Source organism: Camarhynchus parvulus, chromosome 28, assembly GCF_901933205.1.
Source record: "Camarhynchus parvulus chromosome 28, STF_HiC, whole genome shotgun sequence".
Taxonomy (NCBI): domain Eukaryota; kingdom Metazoa; phylum Chordata; class Aves; order Passeriformes; family Thraupidae; genus Camarhynchus; species Camarhynchus parvulus.
This window is the reverse complement of record NC_044598.1, coordinates 261917-280946: the sequence shown is the minus strand read 5'-3', so window position 1 is coordinate 280946 and position 19030 is coordinate 261917. Positions and strand designations below refer to the sequence as shown.

Here is a 19030-nt window from a genome sequence, read left to right as displayed (position 1 = left end):
GGAGCTTCGGCAGAGTCCGAGGTGACACATCCAGCCCTGGGACACTTTGGGGACACTCGGGGTGGCTCTTTGGGTGTGGGACATCCCTGTCCTGTCCTGTCGTGTCCTGTCCTGTCCTTCCTTCACCTCGGACTGCCCCGGTCCGGCCCGGGTCAGGGCCGTTCCCAGCCGTGCCAGGCAGAGCCGTTTTTGGCGTTTTGGGGACAGGCACCCCGCGGTCCCCTCGGGTCAGGGGTTGTGCCCGGCTGTTCCTTCCCTGATCCCAAAGCTTTGAGCTCCCTCTTGAGGCTCTTCCTGCCCCCAAATCCCGGGATTTCGGGGAGCCTGGGGTGCCGGATGCCCTGGGATGGGAGCTGCGCCCCAAGGGACACCGGCGGGGGACACGGCTGAGCTCTGTCACCGCCCAGGACACGGAAAGGGACAGAGATGCCGTCACCAGGAGCTGCTTTGGGGACTTTGGGCCGAGTGCCAGGCACTGCCACCCCCCTCCCCCCCCTTCCCAAAAATGCTGGAAAGGAGCCTGGAGCCAAAGCGCTGCTGCTGCCAAGGCCAACACGGCGGGACTTCAAAATAGCCCCGAGTCCGGCACGGCCCCGGTGCCAGCGGGAACCGCCCACGCGGGACGGGAGGGAGGGACAGAGGGGACAGCAGGGACAGAATGGCACAGAGGGGACAGCAGGGACAGAGGGGACAGCAGGGACAGAATGGCACAGAGGGGACAGTGAGGGACAGAATGGGATAGTGGGGACAGTGAGGGACAGCGAGGGACAGGGAGGGACAGAGGGGACAGCAGGGACAGAATGGCACAGAGGGGACAGTGAGGGACAGAATGGGACAGAGGGGACAGCAGGGACAGAGGGGACAGCAGGGACAGAATGGCACAGAGGGGACAGTGAGGGACAGAATGGCACAGAGGGGACAGCAGGGACAGAGGGGACAGCAGGGACAGAATGGGATAGTGGGGACAGTGAGGGGCAGAATGGGATAGCGAGGGATAGAAAGGGACAGAGAGGGACAGCGAGGGACAGAAAGGACAGCGAGGGACAGCGAGGGACAGAAAGGACAGCGAGGGACAGCCAGCACTGCTCCTCCAGCAGGCAGAAAGCTCAGCTCGGTCTGGATGCCACAGCCCGGCCGGGCGCGGCTGCTGGCACCGGGATGGGGGTGGCACCCCAAAGTCCCCTGGTGTCCCCTGGCGTCCCCTGATGTCCCCTGGTGTCCCCTGGCGTCCCCTGGTGTCCCCTGGCCCCGTTTCCGCGGGAATTGCAGTGCCAGGAAGCGCGGGGCCGTTCCCAAGGTGCCAGGCGACCCGCGGGGTGAATTTCCCTGGGCTGGTCCTGCTGGGAACCTCCAGCTCTCCCAGGGGAACCGCTGGGTTCCGCTTCCCAGGGTGTTTATTTATAAGGCCTGGGAAACGCGCGGGGGTCCCAGGGGCCGGCCCGAGGGTCCTTTCCCAGCCTTGCGGGACTGGGAACGTTCCGGGAGCTCCCCGGGGGCTGCAGGGGACGCTCCCGGCGCAGGTGGAGGCCGAAGGCGCCGCTCCCGGGGGATGCGGGAATCGCGGGGCCCCCGTCCCGCACCGCGGGGTCAGTCCCGGGGGTTTCCCAGGGAACGGCAGCGCTGGGAACGGGAGAGCGGCTCGGTGCCCGTCTGTCTGTCCGTCCTCAGTCCCCACCCCCGCTCTGCTCCCTCCCGCCGCACCCAGGAGGCTCCCGGGGCCGCACCGGGGGCGGAGCCGGCCCGGGAGGGTCCCGGACCGGAGGCAGGACCGGAGGCAGGACGGGCCCGCCCCGGCGGACACCGCGGTACGGAGGCAGGACCGGCCCGGTGCCCGTTCCCCGCTCCCGTTCCCCGCCCGAGCTCTCGAGTCGCGGAGCGCACGCACGTTCGGCACCCCCGGTTCCGCCGGTTCCCGGTGCCGGTACCGGCCCCGCCATGCCCTCCGCGTACCCGCAGCGAGCCCTGACGGTGCTGCTGCTCTTCGGGACCTTGTCCGCCGCCATGGCCCTGCTCTCCTCCAGCCTCATCTTCCAGCTGCCGTCGGGCCGCGCCGCTCCCGGTGCCGGCGCGCTCCCGGGGCCGGTGGCCGCCGCTGTGCTGCCGGTATCGGCCGTGCTGGCCGCGCTCTGCCTGGTGCTCAACGTGAGCTGCCTCCTGCTCTGCCTCCTCCACGGCTACTTCAGCACCGAGCTGGGCCGGGGGCAGCTCGGGCCCGAGCGGTGAGAGCCCCCGAGCGGGGACACCGGGGAACCGGGGCTCGGGAGAGGCGGGGACCGGGGCTAAAGGGGTTCGGGAGAGTCGAGGACCGGGGCTGGAGGGACCGGGAGATACGGGGATGCTCGGAGGGGTCCGGGCGAACCGGAGCCGGAGGGACCGGGGGGCTCGGCAGAGGCGGGGAGCGGGGTCGGGGTGCCGGGAGGTACGGGGATGCTCGGAGGGGTCCGGAGGAACCGGGGATGCTCGGAGAGGTGTGGGCAGAAGGGAAGGGCTGGAGGACGCGGCGGGATCAGCGAATGACGGGTCCGGGGTGCCACCTCCTCCGGCGCCCCAAAATCCGCGGGAGGATTTGCTGGGTCCTCTCCAAAAGGGCGTTGTGGGCAGAAATGGGTGGAAAATCCCCCGAATTCCTCTCCGTGAACACCAGGGCTGGAACTGAGCTCTTTAATTTGAGTTTTAGAGGCTCTAGAAATCGGGACCGGCAAGTTTAGACCTGGCTGCACAATCCAGGGGTTTCGTTTCCGTGATTTGAAACTCCCAGCGTGGTTTGGGGGCGTCCCAAGAGCTCCTGGGGTCACCTCGGCCCCCAGGGATTGCCCCAAAATGTTGGGGTGACCACCCGGGGCCACCAAAATGACCCCAGGGCTGGGTCATTAACCCCATTAATTAAATGTTGATTTCATCATTAATCAATCAGCATCATCAATCAGCACTTTTACACCGGCAGAGTTATTCCCAAAGAAATTCCTTTCTTTTTTCTTTTCATGGATCTGGAATGGGCTGGGGGCTCCTGGCTCAGCACCTAAAATTAAAAAGCAACTCGGGGATAATTTGATTTTAAAGGATTTTGGTGACAACCGGACTTTGTGGGGTGGCTCACGCAATTTTGGGACCTCTCTGACTTCAGTCAAAACTCATTGAATGGGAACGACGACGTTTCAACAGCTCCTTTTTGTCCCTAATTAGAGAATCCAATCAGTCCCGGCTCTGCACGGAGCACCGGGCTGGAGAAATTCCAGCAGCGCCTCCTCAGCCTCTTCCAACGCTTCATTAACGGAGGAGAGCGAAAATATTTCCCCGAAAACAAAAAATTCCCCACAACAAACTCGGCTTTTCTGCTGGAAAATGAACAGCAAAAAATTCCCCCCCTACCCCGAGCTGTGAATTTTCCTGTGATCCCTGCCTGGATTTTGGGCTCAATTTGGGAGCTGTGGAGTTGAAATTTGGGAATTGCGAGGTCACAGTGAGGAAAAATCCCATTCCCAAAACCTCCCAGAGCAAAACGCCGGGAGGTTCTTCCCCAATAATCTGAATTTCGGGAGGATTTCTGCGCCTCTCCCCGCTGCGAGAATTCCTCTCCCTGGCAATCTCCAGCAGATCCATTGGCCCGTGCCTCAGTTTCCCCGGCTGCGGTCGGAGTTCTCCGCTCGGGCCGGGCAGATAAAGCGGGATTTGGGGCCGTGGCCGGGAGGTGGCGGTGATGTCCCCGCGCTGCGGTGGCGTAACGGGAGCCGCTCCCGGCGCGGGGACCTTCGGCGCTGTCACCCCGAATTCTGCTGTCACCCCCAATTGGCGCTGTCACCCTGAATTCTGCTGTCACCCCAATTGGCGCTGTCACCCCGAATTCTGCTGTCACCCCCAATTGGCGGTGTCACCCTGAATTCTGCTGTCACCCCCAATTGGCGGTGTCACCCCCAACTGGCGCTGTCACCCCCAACTGGCGCTGTCACCCCAAACTCTGCTGTCACCCCGAACTGGCGTTGCCATCCCAAATTAACACTGTGACCCCAAACTGCCACTGTGACCCCCAACTGGCGCTGTCACCCTGAATTCTGCTGTCACCCCCAACTGGTGCTGTGACCCCGAACTGGCGCTGTCATCCCAAATTAACACTGTGACCCCAAACTGCCACTGTGACCCCAAACTGCTGCTGTCACCCCAAATTCCTCTGTGACCCCCAATTGCCGCTGTCACCCCAAACTGACGCTGTGACCCCCAATTGGCACGGCCACCCCGAATTGCTGCTGTGACCCCCAATTGCCGCTGTCACCCCAAACTGGCGCCATCACCCCAAATCGGTGCTGTCACCCCGGATTAACTCTGTGACCCCAAACTGGCCCTGTCACCCACTCCAGATTCTTTTCCTGAGCTCAGATCAGGACCAGGATCAGTTTGGGGTTCCTCACTCCAGAGATTTCCTGAGCTCAGATCAGCACCAGGATCAGTTCTGAAAGAGATTTTTCCTGAGCTCAGATCAGGACCAGGACCAGCCCTGAATTCCTCCCTCCATCCTTTTCCCCAGGCTCAGAGCAGGACCGGAGCCCTTCCAGAGGCTCTTTTCTGTGTCAGGAGCCCTTCCAGAGGCTCTTTTCCCTGTTTTCCCTGTTTTCCCTCTTTCCCAGGGCACTCTGGTTCCTCCTGGACGGCCGGAGCGTCCGGCACGCGGCCATCGGCCTCTTCTGCTGCGGGGTCTGCCTCTACCTCACAGGCAAGTGTCCCCAGTGTCCCCAGTGTCCCCAGTGTCCCCAGTGTCCCCAGTGTCCCCAGTGTCCCCAGTGTCCTCAGTGTCCCCAGTTCTCAGTGCCCTCAGTTCCCAGTGTCCCCAGTGTCCCCAGTTCCCCCAGTGTCCCTCATAGTGTCCCCAGTGTCCCCAGTGTCCCCAGTGTCCCTCAGTGTCCCCAGTGTCCTCAGTGTCCCTCAGTGTCCCCAGTGTCCCTCAGTGTCCCCAGTGTCCCCCAGTGTCCCCAGTGTCCCCAGTGTCCCTCAGTGTCCCCAGTGTCCCCAGTGTCCCTCAGTGCCCCCAGTGTCCCTCAGTTCCCTCAGTGTCCCCAGTTCCCCAGTGTCCCTCAGTGTCCCCAGTTCCCCAGTTCCCCAGTTCCCCAGTTCCCCAGTGTCCCCAGTTCCCCAGTGTCCCCAGTGTCCCTCAGTGTCCCCAGTGTCCCCAGTGTCCCCAGTGTCCCCAGTGTCCCCAGTGTCCCCAGTGTCCCTCAGTGTCCCCAGTGTCCCCCAGTGTCCCCAGTGTCCCCCAGTGTCCCCAGCCCAGCCCTGGTTTCTCCCCCAGCACTGCCGTGCTTCACAGACGGCTCCCATCATTTCCTTCCCTGCCATTCCCATTCCAGGGGCCCAGGCTGGGATTCCGGAGGGGCTGGAGGGGTCCAGAGATGGGAACGGAGCTGGAGAATCCCTGGGAGAGCTGGGGAAGGGGTTGGAATTTCCAAATCCAGGAAATTTCCACATTTTTCCAGGAATTTCCAAATCCATCCCTTAGTAACCCCAGCTCCTGAGCTCTTTCCCAGGGGCTCCTGAGCCTGTCCCTGAGCCCTTTTCCAGCCTCAAACACTCCAAGAATTCCCAAATCCATCCCTCTTTACTCCCAGCTCCTGAGCCTGTCCCTGAGCCCTTTTCCAGCCTCGACCACTCCAAGAATTTCCAAATCCATCCCTTTTTAATCCTGGCTCCTGAGCTCTTTCCCAGGGGCTTCTGAGCCTGTCCCTGAGCCCTTTTCCAGCCTCAGCCACTCCAGGAATTCCCAAATCCATTCCCTCTTTACTCCTGGCTCCTGAGCTGTCCCTGAGCCCTTTTCCAGCCTCAAACACCCCAAGAATTCCCAAATCCATCCCTCTTTACTCCCAGCTCCTGAGCCTGTTCCTGAGCCCTTCTCCAGCCTCAAACACCCCAAGAATTCCCAAATCCATCCCTTTTTACTCCTGGCTCCTGAGCTGTCCCTGAGCCCTTCTCCAGCCTCAGCCACCCCAGGAATTCCCGAATCCATCCCTTTTGCCCCGCAGCCCCTCAGGGTGCCGCTGTGCTCTGCTCCCCCTGCAGCCCTGGCCCTGTTCATGCTGCTGCTGTTCCAGCTGGAGGCTGCCATCGCCAGCGCCTGCATCCTGACCTCTGGAATTCTCGTCCTGCTCATCTCCCTGCTCCACGTGCTGCTCCGCGCCTCCCACATTTCCCAAATTTCCCGCATTTCCCAAGGCCCGGAGCCTTCCCAAGCCCTGTACGAGAACGACTCGGCCCAGCCCGGCCACGGCAGCGACCTCGACAGGAACGCGGCTGCTCCTCCTCGGCCCCTCCGCGAAATCCACCGGGAATTCTCCTTCCCGCCTTTCCCGGAGGGCAAATCCCAGCCGGGCTGGGCCTCCAGCAGCAACCTGAGCTCCAGGAGCAAGGAATTCCCTAGGGAATCCCAGTGGGAATTGTCCAGGAGCAAGGAATCCCAATGCCAGGACTGGTCCAGGATCGAAGAATTCCCCAGGGGATCCCAGTCCCAGGACTGGTCCAGGAATAAGGAATTGCCCAGGGAATCCCAATCCCATGACTGGTTCAGGAACAAAGAATTCCCCAAGGAATCCCAGTCCCAGGACTGGTCCAGGAATAAGGAATTCCCCAGGGAATCCCACCAGGAATTGCCCAGGGAATCTCAGTGGGAATTGTCCAGGAACAAGGAATCCCAATCCCAGGACTGGTCCAGGATCAAAGAATTCCCCAGGGAATCCCAATCCCAGGACTGGTCCAGGAATAAGGAATTGCCCAGGGAACCCCAGTCCCAGGACTGGTCCCGATCTCACAGGACGCTGCTGGATTCAGGGCTGCTCCAGGAGCAGGGAAATCCTTGGAATGTCATCAGCAGGGACATGAGGGACGTGGCGTCCCACAAAGCCACCAAGGACTCCACGCTGGTCTGAGGGAAATTGGGGATTTTTCTGGAGGAGGAGTTGTTGGTTTTTCACAGTTTTGGGGTTTTTTTCCTTTAAAATTCCTTTTATCCACAGCTAAAATGCCAGCGCTGCCTGCCTGGGGAACCCAAACCCATCCCAGCTGTGGGAGAGCATCTGGGAATTGGGGATGGGGAGCAGAAATTGGGATTTCCACCAGCAGAATTTCAGCCTTTCCCAGCAGATCCCGGCTGATTTCCCTTCTCCTTCCTCCCTGCTCCATCCTCATCCTCAGCACTGGCACGGATCGGGTGGGGAAAATCAAGTTTGGGGTGGGGAAAATTCAGTTTGGGGTGGGGAAAATTCAGTTTGGGGTGGGGAAAATCAAGTTTGGGGTAGCCAGGAATAGACCTGGGGTGGGAAAAAGCAGATTTGGGGTGGGAAAAAGCAGATTTGGGGTGTCACTGCTGCTATCCCAAATTCCACCTGTTATCCCAAGAGCAATTCCCCTGGAATTTGAGTTCAGCCATTCCCTGAATCCCCCTGAAAAATCCACGAGGGCTCCACACCAAAGCTCTGCTCCTTTCCAAAACCAAGAGTGCAAGAAGAAAAAAAATCCTTTTTTAAATTTTTTTTTTTGGTAGGATTTTAAGGATTTTTTTTTTTTCTCTCTTTGAAAACCTAAAATTCCACATTCCTTTGTTCCATGCCCTTGGAAACTCCAGGATAAAAAAAGGAGCTCCAAGCTCCCACGGCCACAGGAGAAAAATTGAAGAATTTAAAAGGAATTTTCTTGTTGGGCTTTTTTTTTTGGAGATTTTTTGAGGTTTTTTGAGGTTTTTTTTCTCCTTTTTATTCTCGTCCTCATTAAAAGCAAACCCAGCAATTCCTTGGCAGCAGCTGGAAAAAGTTTCTCCTTGGAGAATTCCTCCTCAACAAAAGCTTGGGAGTGTTGCTCACATTCCAGCTTTTTACACAAAATTCCCAAAGCAAAACTTCATCTTTGAGGGTTTTTTTTGGGAAAAAAAAATTTTTAAAAAGCCTGGGAAAAAAAAAGGGAAGGATAAACACAAACCCACCCTGTTTTTCCATGGAAAAGAGGTCCCAAAAAGCAAAATTTGGGATTTTCCAGCTTTTTTTTGGGGTTTTCCTGGGAATTCAGGAGTCTCTCTACCTGTGCAGCCCCAGAGGTTTTTTTTTGTCACTTCTTGGAAAATTCAGGATGGAAAATCAAGAAGTTCCTGGAGGATTCTTGGGTTGGGGGGTGATGGTGCTGTGGGAAGAAAAAAAGGAAAAGTTAAATTCAGCAGCTTGAAAATGGGAGAAATTTGGGGTTTCCTTAAAAAATTCGCTTTGCTGGGGTAAGGGGTTGTTGCTAAAGTGGCACAAATCCCCAAAAAATCCCCCCTCAAAATCAAAAGAAATCTCAAAAATCCCTCAGATTTTTTTTTTAAATCCCCCCCCCAAAATCCCTAAAATCCCCCCCCAAAAAAAATCCTTCAAAATAAAAAAATCTCCCAAAAATAATAAAAAAAAAAAAACCAAATTCAAAACAAATCCTAAAAAAAATCCTAAATTTTTTTTTAAATCCCCAAAAATTTTGGGGGTACCTCTTCCCAATCCCTGCATCCCTAAATTCCAAGCACTTCGGATCTCCCCAAAAAAATCTCCCCAAAATTCAATTTATTCCCAGTTTTCCCTTAGCAAACAGCGCTGTTTTCCCCCAGGGGAACAGGGTAAAAATCAGGGAATGCTGTCCTGGATAATCCTGGAATTTTTTTCCTGGGATTTTGGGGTTCATAATCCCTGCATCCCTAAACTCCAAGCACTTCGGATCTCCCAAAAATCTCCCCAAAATCTTCCCTAAAATTCAATTTATTCCCAGTTTTCCCTTAGCAAACAGTGCTGGTTTCTCCCTGGGGAACAGGGAAAAAATCAGGGAATGCTGTCCTGGATAATCCTGGAATTTTTTTTTTTCTGGGATTTTGGCATCCCTAAACTCCAAACCTTTCAGATTTCCCAAAATGCTCCCTAAAATTCAATTTATTCCCATTTTCCCAGAGCAAACAGCGCTGGTTTCTCCTTAGGGAACAGGGAAAAAATCAGGGAATGCTGTCCTGGATAATCCTGGAATTTTGGCATCCCTAAACTCCAAACCCTTCGGATCTCCCAAAAATCTCCCCAAAATTCAATTTATTCCCCGTTTTTGCACTGCAAACAGCGCTGGTTTCCCCCAGGGGAAAGGGGGAAAAATCAGGGAATGTTCTCCTGGATAATCCTGGAATTTTTTCCCCAGGATTCTGGGGGTACCTGCGGCCCTGGGCAGCGTTGAGCTGCTCCTTCATGGCTATGGAATGCTTGAGCAGGCTGTCGATGCTCTTGAAGTAAACGCTGCTGTCGGTCATGTTCTTGATGGCACTGGAAAAGTGGGAAAAGGGGGAGAGCTGGAATTCCCAAATTCTGCTTGTTCCCCCTCCAATCCCAGGAAAGTTCAAGTTTGGGGAGTTTTCCCACTGTGGGAAGTTGGGGAAAAATTGCATAAAAGTTGTGGAATTCCTGAGAGGAGTTCCCAAATCTCACCCTCGTTCCCTGGATCCTGCTGGGTTTTTCCAGCCTGGAATTGCAGGAATTTCTCCTCTCGAGGTGAAAATCCCAATTCCCAAACCCCAGCTGCTCCCACCCTCATTCCTTGGATCCTGCTGGGTTTTCCAGCCTGAAATTCCAGGAATTTCCCTCTCAAATTGAAAATCCCAAATCCCACCCTCATTTCCTGGACCCTGTGGTGTTTTCCAGCCCAGAATTCTGGGAATTTCACCCTCAAATTGGAAATCCCAATTAATTCTCTGGATTTTCCACCCAGAAATCCAGGAATTTCTCTCTCAAAGTGAAAGTCCCAAACCCCAGCTCCTCCCAACTCATTCCCTGGATCCTGCTGGGTTTTCCAGCCTGAAATTCCAGGAATTTCCCCTCTCAAATTAAAAATCCCAAATCCCAACTCATTCCCTGGACCCTTTTGTGTTTTCCAGCCTGAAATTCCAGGAATTTCCCCTCTCAAAGTGGAAATCCCAAACCCCAGCTGCTCCCACCCTCATTCCCTGGATCCTGCTGGTTTTTCCAGCCTGGAATTCCAGGAATCTAACCCTCAAAATAAAAATCCCAAATCCCAACTCATTCCCTGGATCTTTCCACCCAGAAATCCAGGAATTTCTCTCTCAAAGTGGAAATCCCAAACCCCAGCTGCTCCCACCCTCATTCCCTGGATCCTTTTGTGCTTTCCAGCCCGGAATTCCAGGGATTTCCCAGCACCTGCAGGCGTACTCCACGGTGTAAATGGCTCCCTGGCTCTGCTCCTCCCAGCTCTGCATGTCCGACTGTGAGGGGATAAAAAAAACCAAACAAAACCCCTTGGATCAGGCAGGATCTGAGCTGGGAATGGGGATTTGGGGAGGGATTCCTGCCTGGAATGGGATGGGATGGGATTCCCAGGGAAGATCTGCCTGTCCCTGGATCCCTGGAATGTCCAAGGATCCAAGGAAAACTTGGAGCTGCTTCCAGAGGTGCAAGGAGCTCCAAAGGAGCTGGAGAGGATTTGGGATTTGGGAATTCCAGGGCACAGGGAATGGATTTGGAATGGGAATTCCAGGGCACAGGGAATGGATTTGGGATTGGATAGGACTGGATGGAGGAGTGGGATTTGGAATGGGAAAGGGGGAGGAAGGGATTTTGGGAGGGTTGGGATTGGGAATTAGGCAGAAAGTGGGATGACACAGGAAATTTGGGATGGAATCCCAGGGAATGGATCTGGGATTTGGGATGGGAATCCCAGGACCCAGGGAATGGATTTGGGATGGAATCCCAGGGCCCAGGGAACAGCTCCAGGCTGGACAAGTCCCGTGGGGATTTTCGGGCAGGGGTCAGGCTGGTCCCTCAGCTCCTGGAATTCCTGGAATTCCCAGGATCCCGGTATCCCCCGCCGGTCCAGTCCCGGTCCCGTACCGACGTCCGGAACCAATCCCGGGGACGTCGCGACCGCACATCCGGATGGATCCCGGGATGGATCCCCAGGATGGATCCCTGGGCTGGATCCCCGGGCCGGGCCCCACCTTGTGCTGGGCCAGCTCGGGCAGCGAGCGGCGCACGTGCTCCTGCAGCCGGAACAGCGCCACCGAGGGCTCGTTGGCCAGCACGTACAGGCTCTCCGTGAACTTGTCCGTCACTGCCGGGGAACAACGGGAACAACGGGAAAAAACGGGAAAAAATGGGGTTAACCGGGGAAAAATGGGATTAACCGGGAAAAATGGGATTAACTGGGAAAACCGGGATTAATTGGGATTGATTGGGAAAAACGGGATTAACTGAGAAAACCCAGGATTAACTGGGAAAAAATGGGATTAATTGGGAAAAATGGGATTAACCGGCAAAAAATGGGAAAAACCGTGAAAAAACGGGATTAATCGGGAAAAAATGGGATTAACTGGAAAAATGGGATTAACCGGGAAAAACCGGGATTAACTGGGAAAAACTGGGATAAATTGGGAAAAATGGGATTAATTGGGAAAAATGGGATAAATTGGGAAAAAATGGGATTAATCGGGAAAAATGGGATTAACCAGGAAAAATGGGATTAATCTGGATTAATTGGGATTAATCGGGAAAAACCGGGATTAATCAGGAAAAATGAGATTAATTGGGAAAAATTGGATTAATCGAGAAAAAAAGGGATTAACAGGGAAAAACCAGGAAAAACGGGATTAACTGGGAAAAACTGGGATAAATTGGGAAAAAATGGGAAAAACTGGGAAAAAATGGGATTAATCGGGAAAAACCAGGATTAATTGGGAAAAATGGGACTAATCGGGATTAATCGGGATTAATCGGGAAAAACTGGGATTAATCGGGAAAAAAATGGGAAAAACCGGGAAAAAATGGGATTAATCGGGAAAAATGGGATTAATTGGGAAAAAATGGGATTAACCAGGAAAAACCGGGAAAAACGGGATTAACTGGGAAAAACCGGGATTAATCGGGAAAAAATGGGATTAACCGGGAAAAACCGGGATTAATCGGGATACAGGGGAAATCCAGGGAAGTAGCTCCACAGAAATCCATAAAAGCCCCACAGAAATGCACAGAAATTCATGGTGATCTCTCCGTAGAAATCCATGGAAATATCTCCAGAGAAATCCAAAAATCCATAGAAGTCCAGTTAAATATCTCCATAGAAATCAAGAGAAATTCATGGAAACCTCTCCATAGAAATCCATTGAAATATCTCCACGGAAATCCATGGAAATCCATGGAAATGTCTCCATAGAAATCCATGGAAGTAAACAGAAATAGCTCCATAGAAATCCACAGAAAACCTCAGAAATATCTCCACAGAACACCTCAGAAATATCTCCACAGAACACCTCAGAAATATCTCCACAGAAAACCTCAGAAATATCTCCACAGAAAACCCCACAAAAATCTCCAAGGGACACCCAGGCGCTCTTCCCAACAGCAGCCCGGGGGGATGTAAAGGCCGGCAACCAAACCACAGCACGCCAGCGGCCAAACCACCGCGGCGGGGCCTCCTCCCAGCCCATCCCCGCCCGTTCCCGGTCCCGCCTGTCCCGGTCCCGGTCCCGCCTTTCCCGCTCCCACCTTTCTTCACCTTCAGCTGCATCTCCGGTTCCTCCATCCCGCCCGCCGCCACTTCCGCTTCCGCCGGCGCGCCCCCGAAACCGCGCCGGGCAGGGAAAACAGCCCCGGCTGGAACCGCGGCCTCGAGACTAAAGTTCCGCTTTGCGCCCCCACCCCCAAATCGGTGTCACCGCCGCCAAGTCCCCGTTGTCACCCGCGGGGACACTCGGTGGCTCCTGGTTTGTCACCCGCGGGGACACTCGGTGGCTCCCGGTTCGGCCGTGCTGCCCTGAGAGGGGTCTGGAGGTGTCGCGGCCTTCGCCCCTCTCGGTACCGAGGTGTCCCCACGGTGTCCCCAAAGTGTCCCCAAAGTGTCCCCAAAGTGTTCCCGAGGCGTCCCCGAGGTGTCCCCAAGGCCAGGCGGTCCCGCTGCCACCCCCTCGTGTCGCTTTAAGGCCGCTCTCGGTGGGAGGTGCGGCCGGGCCGCGCTCCCCGAACCCCCCCGGGCCGCCCCGGCCCCGCCGGGCCCCGCAGGAACGGGAAGGGAGGGGCGGAGAGGCGGGAGGCGGCGGTGAGACCGGGAACGGGCACCGGGAACGGGCACGGGGACGGGAACGGGCACCGGGGACGGGCACCGGGAACGGGCACGGGAACGGGAACGAGAAGGGAGGGGCGGAGAGGCGGGAGGCGGCGGTGAGACCGGGAACGGGCACCGGGGACGGGAACGGGAACGGGAACGGGAAGGGAGGGACAGAGAGGCGGGAGGCGGCGGTGAGACCGGGAACGGGCACCGGGGACGGGCACCGGGGACGGGAACGGGAAGGGAGGGGCGGAGAGGCGGGAGGCGGCGGTGAGACCGGGACCGGATCGGGACCGGGGACCGGGGACGGGAAGCAGGGACGGGATGGAGATGGAGACGGGATCGGGGACGGGATCGGGGACGGGATTGGGATCGGGGTCGGGAACCGGGGACGGGAACTGAGAACGGTAACGGGGAAGGGCTCGGCAACCGGGGACGGGATCGGCGGTGAGGGGCGGGGGAGAAGGGACGGGGGGAGATGCCGGGAATCCCGGGGGTCCCGGGCTCGGAGGAGCTCCGGGAGCGGAGGTTGGGAGTGTGGGAAGTGCCGGGAATGGCGATGCCGGGAATGGGGACACGAGGGACAGGGATGGGGACAGAGAGGGGATCCCAGGGACCCCAGGAACAGGGATGGGGACACAAGGGGGAGCCCAGAAATAGAGATGGGAACGGCGAGAGGGGGAGGAACAGGGAAGGGAAGATCCCAGAAATAGGATGGGGAGAATAAGGAATCCCCAGGAATCGGGATGGGGAGGGCACAGGGGACCCCAAGAATCGGGATGGGGAGGGAAGGGGGGATCCCAGAAATAGGGTGAGGAGAGCAAGGGGGACTCCAGGAATTGGGATGAGGAGGGAAGGAAAGATCCCAGAAATAGGATGAGGATAATAAGGAATCCCCAGGAATTGGGATGGGATGGAAAGAGAAGGGAAGATCCCAGAAATAGGGTGAGGAGAGCAAGGGGGACCCCAGGAATCGGGATGGGGAGGGAAGAGGGAATCCCAGAAACTGGGATGGGAAGGGAAGGGGGAAATGCCAGAAATAGGGTGAGGAGAATAAGGAATCCCCAGGAATTGGGATGGGATGGGATGGGAAGGGAAGGGAAGGGAAGGGAAGGGAAGGGAAGGGAAGGGAAGGGAAGGGAAGGGAAGGGAAGGGAAGGGAAGGGAAGGGAAGGGAAGGGAAGGGAAGGGAAGGGAAGGGAAGGGAAGGGGAGACCCCGGAATCGGGATGGGGAGGGCCCAGGGGACCCCAGCCCCCGCTGCGCTGTGGGGGTCCCAGACCCTCGGGGTCTGTCCCACATGTCCCTGTCCCCCTCTCCCACCCCGTCCCTGTGCAGGGAGGGTGAAGGAGCTGTCCCCCTGGAGCCTGTGACCCCCCAGGATTGGGCGGAAAAAGGAGGAAAAGGGTGAAGAGGCAGCATGGGGGACAGCGGGGTCCCCTCGGCGTGTCCCCAGCAGGACGGGGACGGTGAGTTGGGAATGCTGGGGACAAACTGAGCCCGGGATCCTGCTGCCACCTGGGGTCTGTTTGGGGTATCCCGAGCTGGATGGGGCCGCCCAGCCCAGGAGACCCCAAAAGGAAGGCCGGGGTGACAGCGAGGTGCCCGGGCCGCAGGTGGAGCCGAGAGCGCCCGGAATTCCTCGGCTGCTCCCGTGGATTCCCAGAGCCCCAGCGAGGCCCCGGCCCTGGACGGTGAGTGGGGCACAGAGGGGAAATTCCCTGGGATCCCAGAAATCCCAGGAAGGAGCCTCAAGTGTGGGAAATCCCAATCCCAAAGTTTGGTGCCCATTCCTGCCAGCCCTGAGAGGTCGCTGCAGCTCTGCTCTGCAGCTGGAGATGGGAATCCTCATTTTTCTTGGATTTTTCCCAATAAAACCTCGGGATCAGGGGCTGGAAACACTTTGGGATTCCCAAGAAAGAGCCTTAAATTCATGCTTAAACATGAAAAATCCCAATCCCAAAATTTGGTGCCCATTCCTGCCAGCCCTGGGAGGTCGCTGCAGCTCCACGCTGGAATTGGAGATGGGAATCTCATTTTTCATGGATTTTTCCCAATAAAACCTCGGGATCAAGGGACTGGAAACACTTTGGGATTCCCGAGTGGAGCCGGGCAAGGATGGGAAATAGGAGGATGGAGCTGGGTGGTGTGGATTTAAATAAATAGAAAATAAACCTGAAACGAATGGAGAGCAAATAAATAAATAAATAAATAAATAAACGGAGAACAAACGAATAGGGAATGAATAAATCTAAAACAAACCAGAAATTAATGGAGAATAACCCCGAATTAATGGAGAGTAACCCCAAATTAATGGAGAATAACCCCAAATTAATGGAGAATAACTCCAAATTAATGGAGAATAACTCCAAATTAATGGAGAATAACCCCAAATTGATGGAGAATAACCCCAAATTGATGGAGAATAACTCCAAATTAATGGAGAATAACTCCAAATTAATGGAGAATAGCCCCAAATTAATCTATAATAACCCCAAATTAATGGGGAATAACCCCAAAATGATGGAGAATAACCCCAAAATGATGGAGAATAAACTGCAGACCCTCTGTGCTGTGCCAGGTTTCCCCCTGAAGCATTCCAACACCTTGACCAACAGACAGCGAGGCAACGAGGTGTCAGCACTGCCGGCCACACTGGACAGTGAGTGCCACCGGTGTCCCCAGGGGCTGCAGGGGACATGGGGACAGCAGGGGAGGGGGCTGGGGCCACGCTGGGATTTTGGGGACAGCTCCCACCCCCCCAAATTTGCCGGGAGTTCTTTTTTCCCCTGATGGATTTGTCCCTTCCAGCACTGTCCATCCACCAGCTCGCTGCCCAAGGGGAGCTCATCCAGCTGAAGGAGCACCTGAGGAAAGGTTGGTGTCCCCTTGGCCCTGCCAGGACCTGCCAGGTCCCCTCTGGGTGACCTCACACTTGGTTTTCGCTCAGCCATAAAACCGCTGGACTTGGGGCTTTTGGTGGGGATTTCTCCGGGTTTGGAGATGGGAAAAATCCTCAAAAATCATCAGTTTCAACCCTCCAGCAGCTGGCTGAGGGGGTTACCAGTCCTTACTGGTTGTACTGGTTGAACTGGGAGCACGGGGGGGGCCTCACCTGGCTGTGGTCACCTCCCCAGGTGAGAATTTGGTGAACAAACCCGACGAGAGAGGCTTCACCCCCCTGATCTGGGCTGCAGCTTTTGGGGAGATCGAGACCGTGCGGCACCTCCTGGAGTGGGTGAGGCCGTGGGAGCTCCGGGGCTTCCAGAATGTTCTGGGACCTCTCCTTGGTCCTGGGACCTGTCCTTAACCCTGGCTGCGACCTGTGGGACCTGTCCTTGACCCTGGGATTTTCCTTAATTCTGGCACCTGTCCTTAATCCTGGGAATCTCATTTTTATATTCTGGGATCTCCCTCTTTATTCCAGGACCCCTGTCTTTAATCCTAAGATCTCCCTCTTTTTATCCCAGGGATTTCCCTTTTTTATTTTGGGGATTCTCCTTCTGTTTTTAATCCCGGGATTTCCCTTTTTAATCCTGGGATGTGTCTTTGTCCCCACTGTCCCTTCTGTCCCCTGGTGTCAGCCCAGGGAGGGTGGCCAGTGTCCCTGCTGTGGGCAGTGTCACCAAATGTCCCCATTGTGGGCAGTGTCACCGGGCTGTCCCCATGTCCCCGCTGTGGGCAGTGTCACCGGGCTGTCCCTGCTGTGGGCAGTGTCACCAGGCTGTCCCCATGTCCCCATTGTGGGCAGTGTCACCAGGCTGTCCCCATGTCCCCGCTGTGGGCAGTGTCACCAGGCTGTCCCCATGTCCCCGCTGTGGGCAGTGTCACCGGGCTGTCCCCGCTGTGGGCAGTGTCACCAGGCTGTCCCCATTGTGGGCAGTGTCACCGGGCTGTCCCCATGTCCCCGCTGTGGGCAGTGTCACCGGGCTGTCCCCATGTCCCCGCTGTCCCCAGGGCGCCGATCCCCACGCGCTGGCCAAGGAGCGGGAGAGCGCGCTGGCCCTGGCCAGCATGGGCGGCTACACCGACATCGTCACCATGCTGCTGGACAGGGACGTGGACATCAACACCTACGACTGGGTGAGGGCCACCTGCACGGCCGGGGGACAGCGGGGAGAGCAGGGACATTAGGGACTGCAGGGACATAAGGGACATCAGGACAAGCCTCCCCAATGCCATCACCACGGCCAGGGGACACCAGTCTGGAACTGGAGAGGCTGGGATGGGATCCCAGTCTGGAACTGGGACAGGCTGGAAGGGGATCCCAGTCTGGAGCTGGCAGAGGCTGCAATGGGATCCCAGTCTGGAATTGGGACAGGCTGCAATGGGATCCCAGTGCGGAACTGGGACAGGCTGCAATGGGATCCCAGTCTGGAACTGGGACAGGCTGCAATGGGATCCCAGTGCGGAACTGGGACAGGCTGCAATGGGATCCCAGTGCGGAACTGGGACAGGCTGGGATGGGATCCCAGTGCGGAACTGGGACAGGCTGGGATGGGATCCCAGTGCGGAACTGGGACAGGCTGGGATGGGATCCCAGTCTGGAGCTGGCAGAGGCTGCAATGGGATCCCAGTCTGGAATTGGGACAGGCTGCAATGGGATCCCAGTGCGGAGCTGGGACAGGCTGCAATGGGATCCCAGTGCGGAGCTGGGACAGGCTGGGCTGGATCCCAGCGGGTGGGGCAGCCCCTGAGGGACAGCAGGGAGCAGCAGGAGCTGCATGGGATCCGCAGTGACCTCTCCCTCCCCCGGCACCCCACAGAACGGGGGCACCCCCCTGCTGTACGCCGTGCGCGGGAACCACGTCAAGTGTGTGGAGGCCCTCCTGGGTAAGGCAACAGCTCTGCTCCTGCTGGTTCCACCTCCTGGAGCTGCTGCTGCCCCGCCGTGGGAGCGGAGCCTGGGGGGCGAGGGGGCAGCTCTTGGGGTCCCCGTGGCAGCCCCCATTGCTGACCCGAAGCGTGCGGCGCTGACCTGACCGAGGAGGCGGATTCGGGGTACACCCCCATGGACCTGGCCGTGGCCCTGGGACACAAGAAAGGCAAGTGTCCTCTATCAGAAATGGGGGGTTTCCCCTCAAAAAGCAGGAATTGCCCTCAGAAATGGGGATTTCCCTCAGAAAAATGGGGGGGGGGGGCAGTTCTCCCTCAGAAAACTGCGGTTTGTCCCCTCAGAAAACTGGGATTTTCCCCTCAAAAAACTGGGATTTTCCCCTCAGAAAACTGGGATTTTTCCCCTCAGAAAACTAGGATTTTCCCTTCAGAAAACTGGGATTTTCCCCTCAGAAAACTGGGATTTTCCCTCAGAAAACTGGGATTTTTCTCCTCAGAAAGTAGGGGTTCTCCCTCAGAAAATTGGGGTTTTCCCCTCAGAAAACAACAGTAAAACAATGACCAGATCCTTCCCAGAGCAGCTTCCCTGAACGCCACCCTCTCCCTCCCTCAGTCCAACAGGTTATCGAGAACCACATCCTGAAGCTGTTCCAGAACAAGAAGAAGAAGTGAGGCGGCAGCTCCAGCTCTTCCCAGCATCACCACAGCCTCATCCCCACGCTCCAGGCATGCAGAAATCCAGGAATTTCTGCCCTCGTGGACCCCAAGCCTCTCCCTGGCTGCCGTGCCTAAAATCCAGGGACACTCATTCCAGCCCTGGCTGGACTCGGCTGCTCCGTATTGGAAGTAAACTTTAATTGCAATTAAACTCTGTTCAATTAAAATCCTCAGCCCATCCTAATCCCAGTTTTTGGGCAGCCACGAGTCAAAATTTCCCCTCAGCGTTGTGGAATTCCTGCCCAGAGCTGTCCCACAGGGAAAGCTCACATAAAGCTGCCACAGCCAGCAGGGAAAATCCTACAGGATTCCGCTGCTGCCATCCCAAGCAGCTCAGGGGTGGCCAGCGAGGTGACAGCACAGGGAGGGGACACTTCTCCTCTGTGCTGAAGCCAAAC

General features: G+C 56.6%; 3 protein-coding genes across 6 annotated transcripts; 2 read left to right on the top strand and 1 right to left on the bottom strand.

Moving 5' to 3' along the window:
- The first annotated feature begins 1935 nt into the window (after positions 1-1935).
- On the top strand, positions 1936-6905 carry TMEM221 (transmembrane protein 221). The gene is made up of 3 exons (XM_030966950.1): positions 1936-2219; positions 4620-4705; positions 6043-6905. Exons 1-3 carry the CDS (start codon positions 1936-1938, stop codon positions 6903-6905), a joined length of 1233 nt encoding a protein of 410 aa, XP_030822810.1.
- Positions 6906-7521: 616 nt separating this feature from the next.
- BORCS8 (BLOC-1 related complex subunit 8) lies at positions 7522-13019 on the bottom strand. 2 transcript variants are annotated; one of them, XR_004061423.1, is made up of 6 exons: positions 12522-13019; positions 10979-11091; positions 10182-10246; positions 9186-9293; positions 8050-8148; positions 7522-7917 (listed from the first exon to the last, which is right to left on the bottom strand). XR_004061423.1 is itself a non-coding variant. In XM_030966898.1 (5 exons), the coding sequence occupies exons 1-5, from the start codon at positions 12556-12558 to the stop codon at positions 8106-8108; spliced, it is 366 nt and encodes a 121-aa protein (XP_030822758.1). In that variant the 5' UTR covers positions 12559-13017; the 3' UTR covers positions 7522-8105. The 2 variants fall into 2 exon arrangements, 1 of the variants encoding a protein (XP_030822758.1); XM_030966898.1 differs by having other exon boundaries at positions 7522-8148; positions 12522-13017.
- Positions 12691-18715, top strand: RFXANK (regulatory factor X associated ankyrin containing protein). 3 transcript variants are annotated; one of them, XM_030966896.1, is made up of 10 exons: positions 12691-12830; positions 14418-14548; positions 14696-14773; positions 15661-15741; positions 15891-15956; positions 16217-16317; positions 17037-17162; positions 17846-17912; positions 18044-18124; positions 18529-18715. In XM_030966896.1, the coding sequence occupies exons 2-10, from the start codon at positions 14500-14502 to the stop codon at positions 18585-18587; spliced, it is 708 nt and encodes a 235-aa protein (XP_030822756.1). In that variant the 5' UTR covers positions 12691-12830; positions 14418-14499; the 3' UTR covers positions 18588-18715. The 3 variants fall into 3 exon arrangements, with proteins under 3 accessions (XP_030822756.1, XP_030822755.1, XP_030822757.1); XM_030966895.1 differs by lacking the exon at positions 12691-12830 and adding an exon at positions 12994-13071; XM_030966897.1 differs by lacking the exon at positions 12691-12830 and adding an exon at positions 13251-13271.
- The last annotated feature ends 315 nt before the right edge of the window (positions 18716-19030 follow it).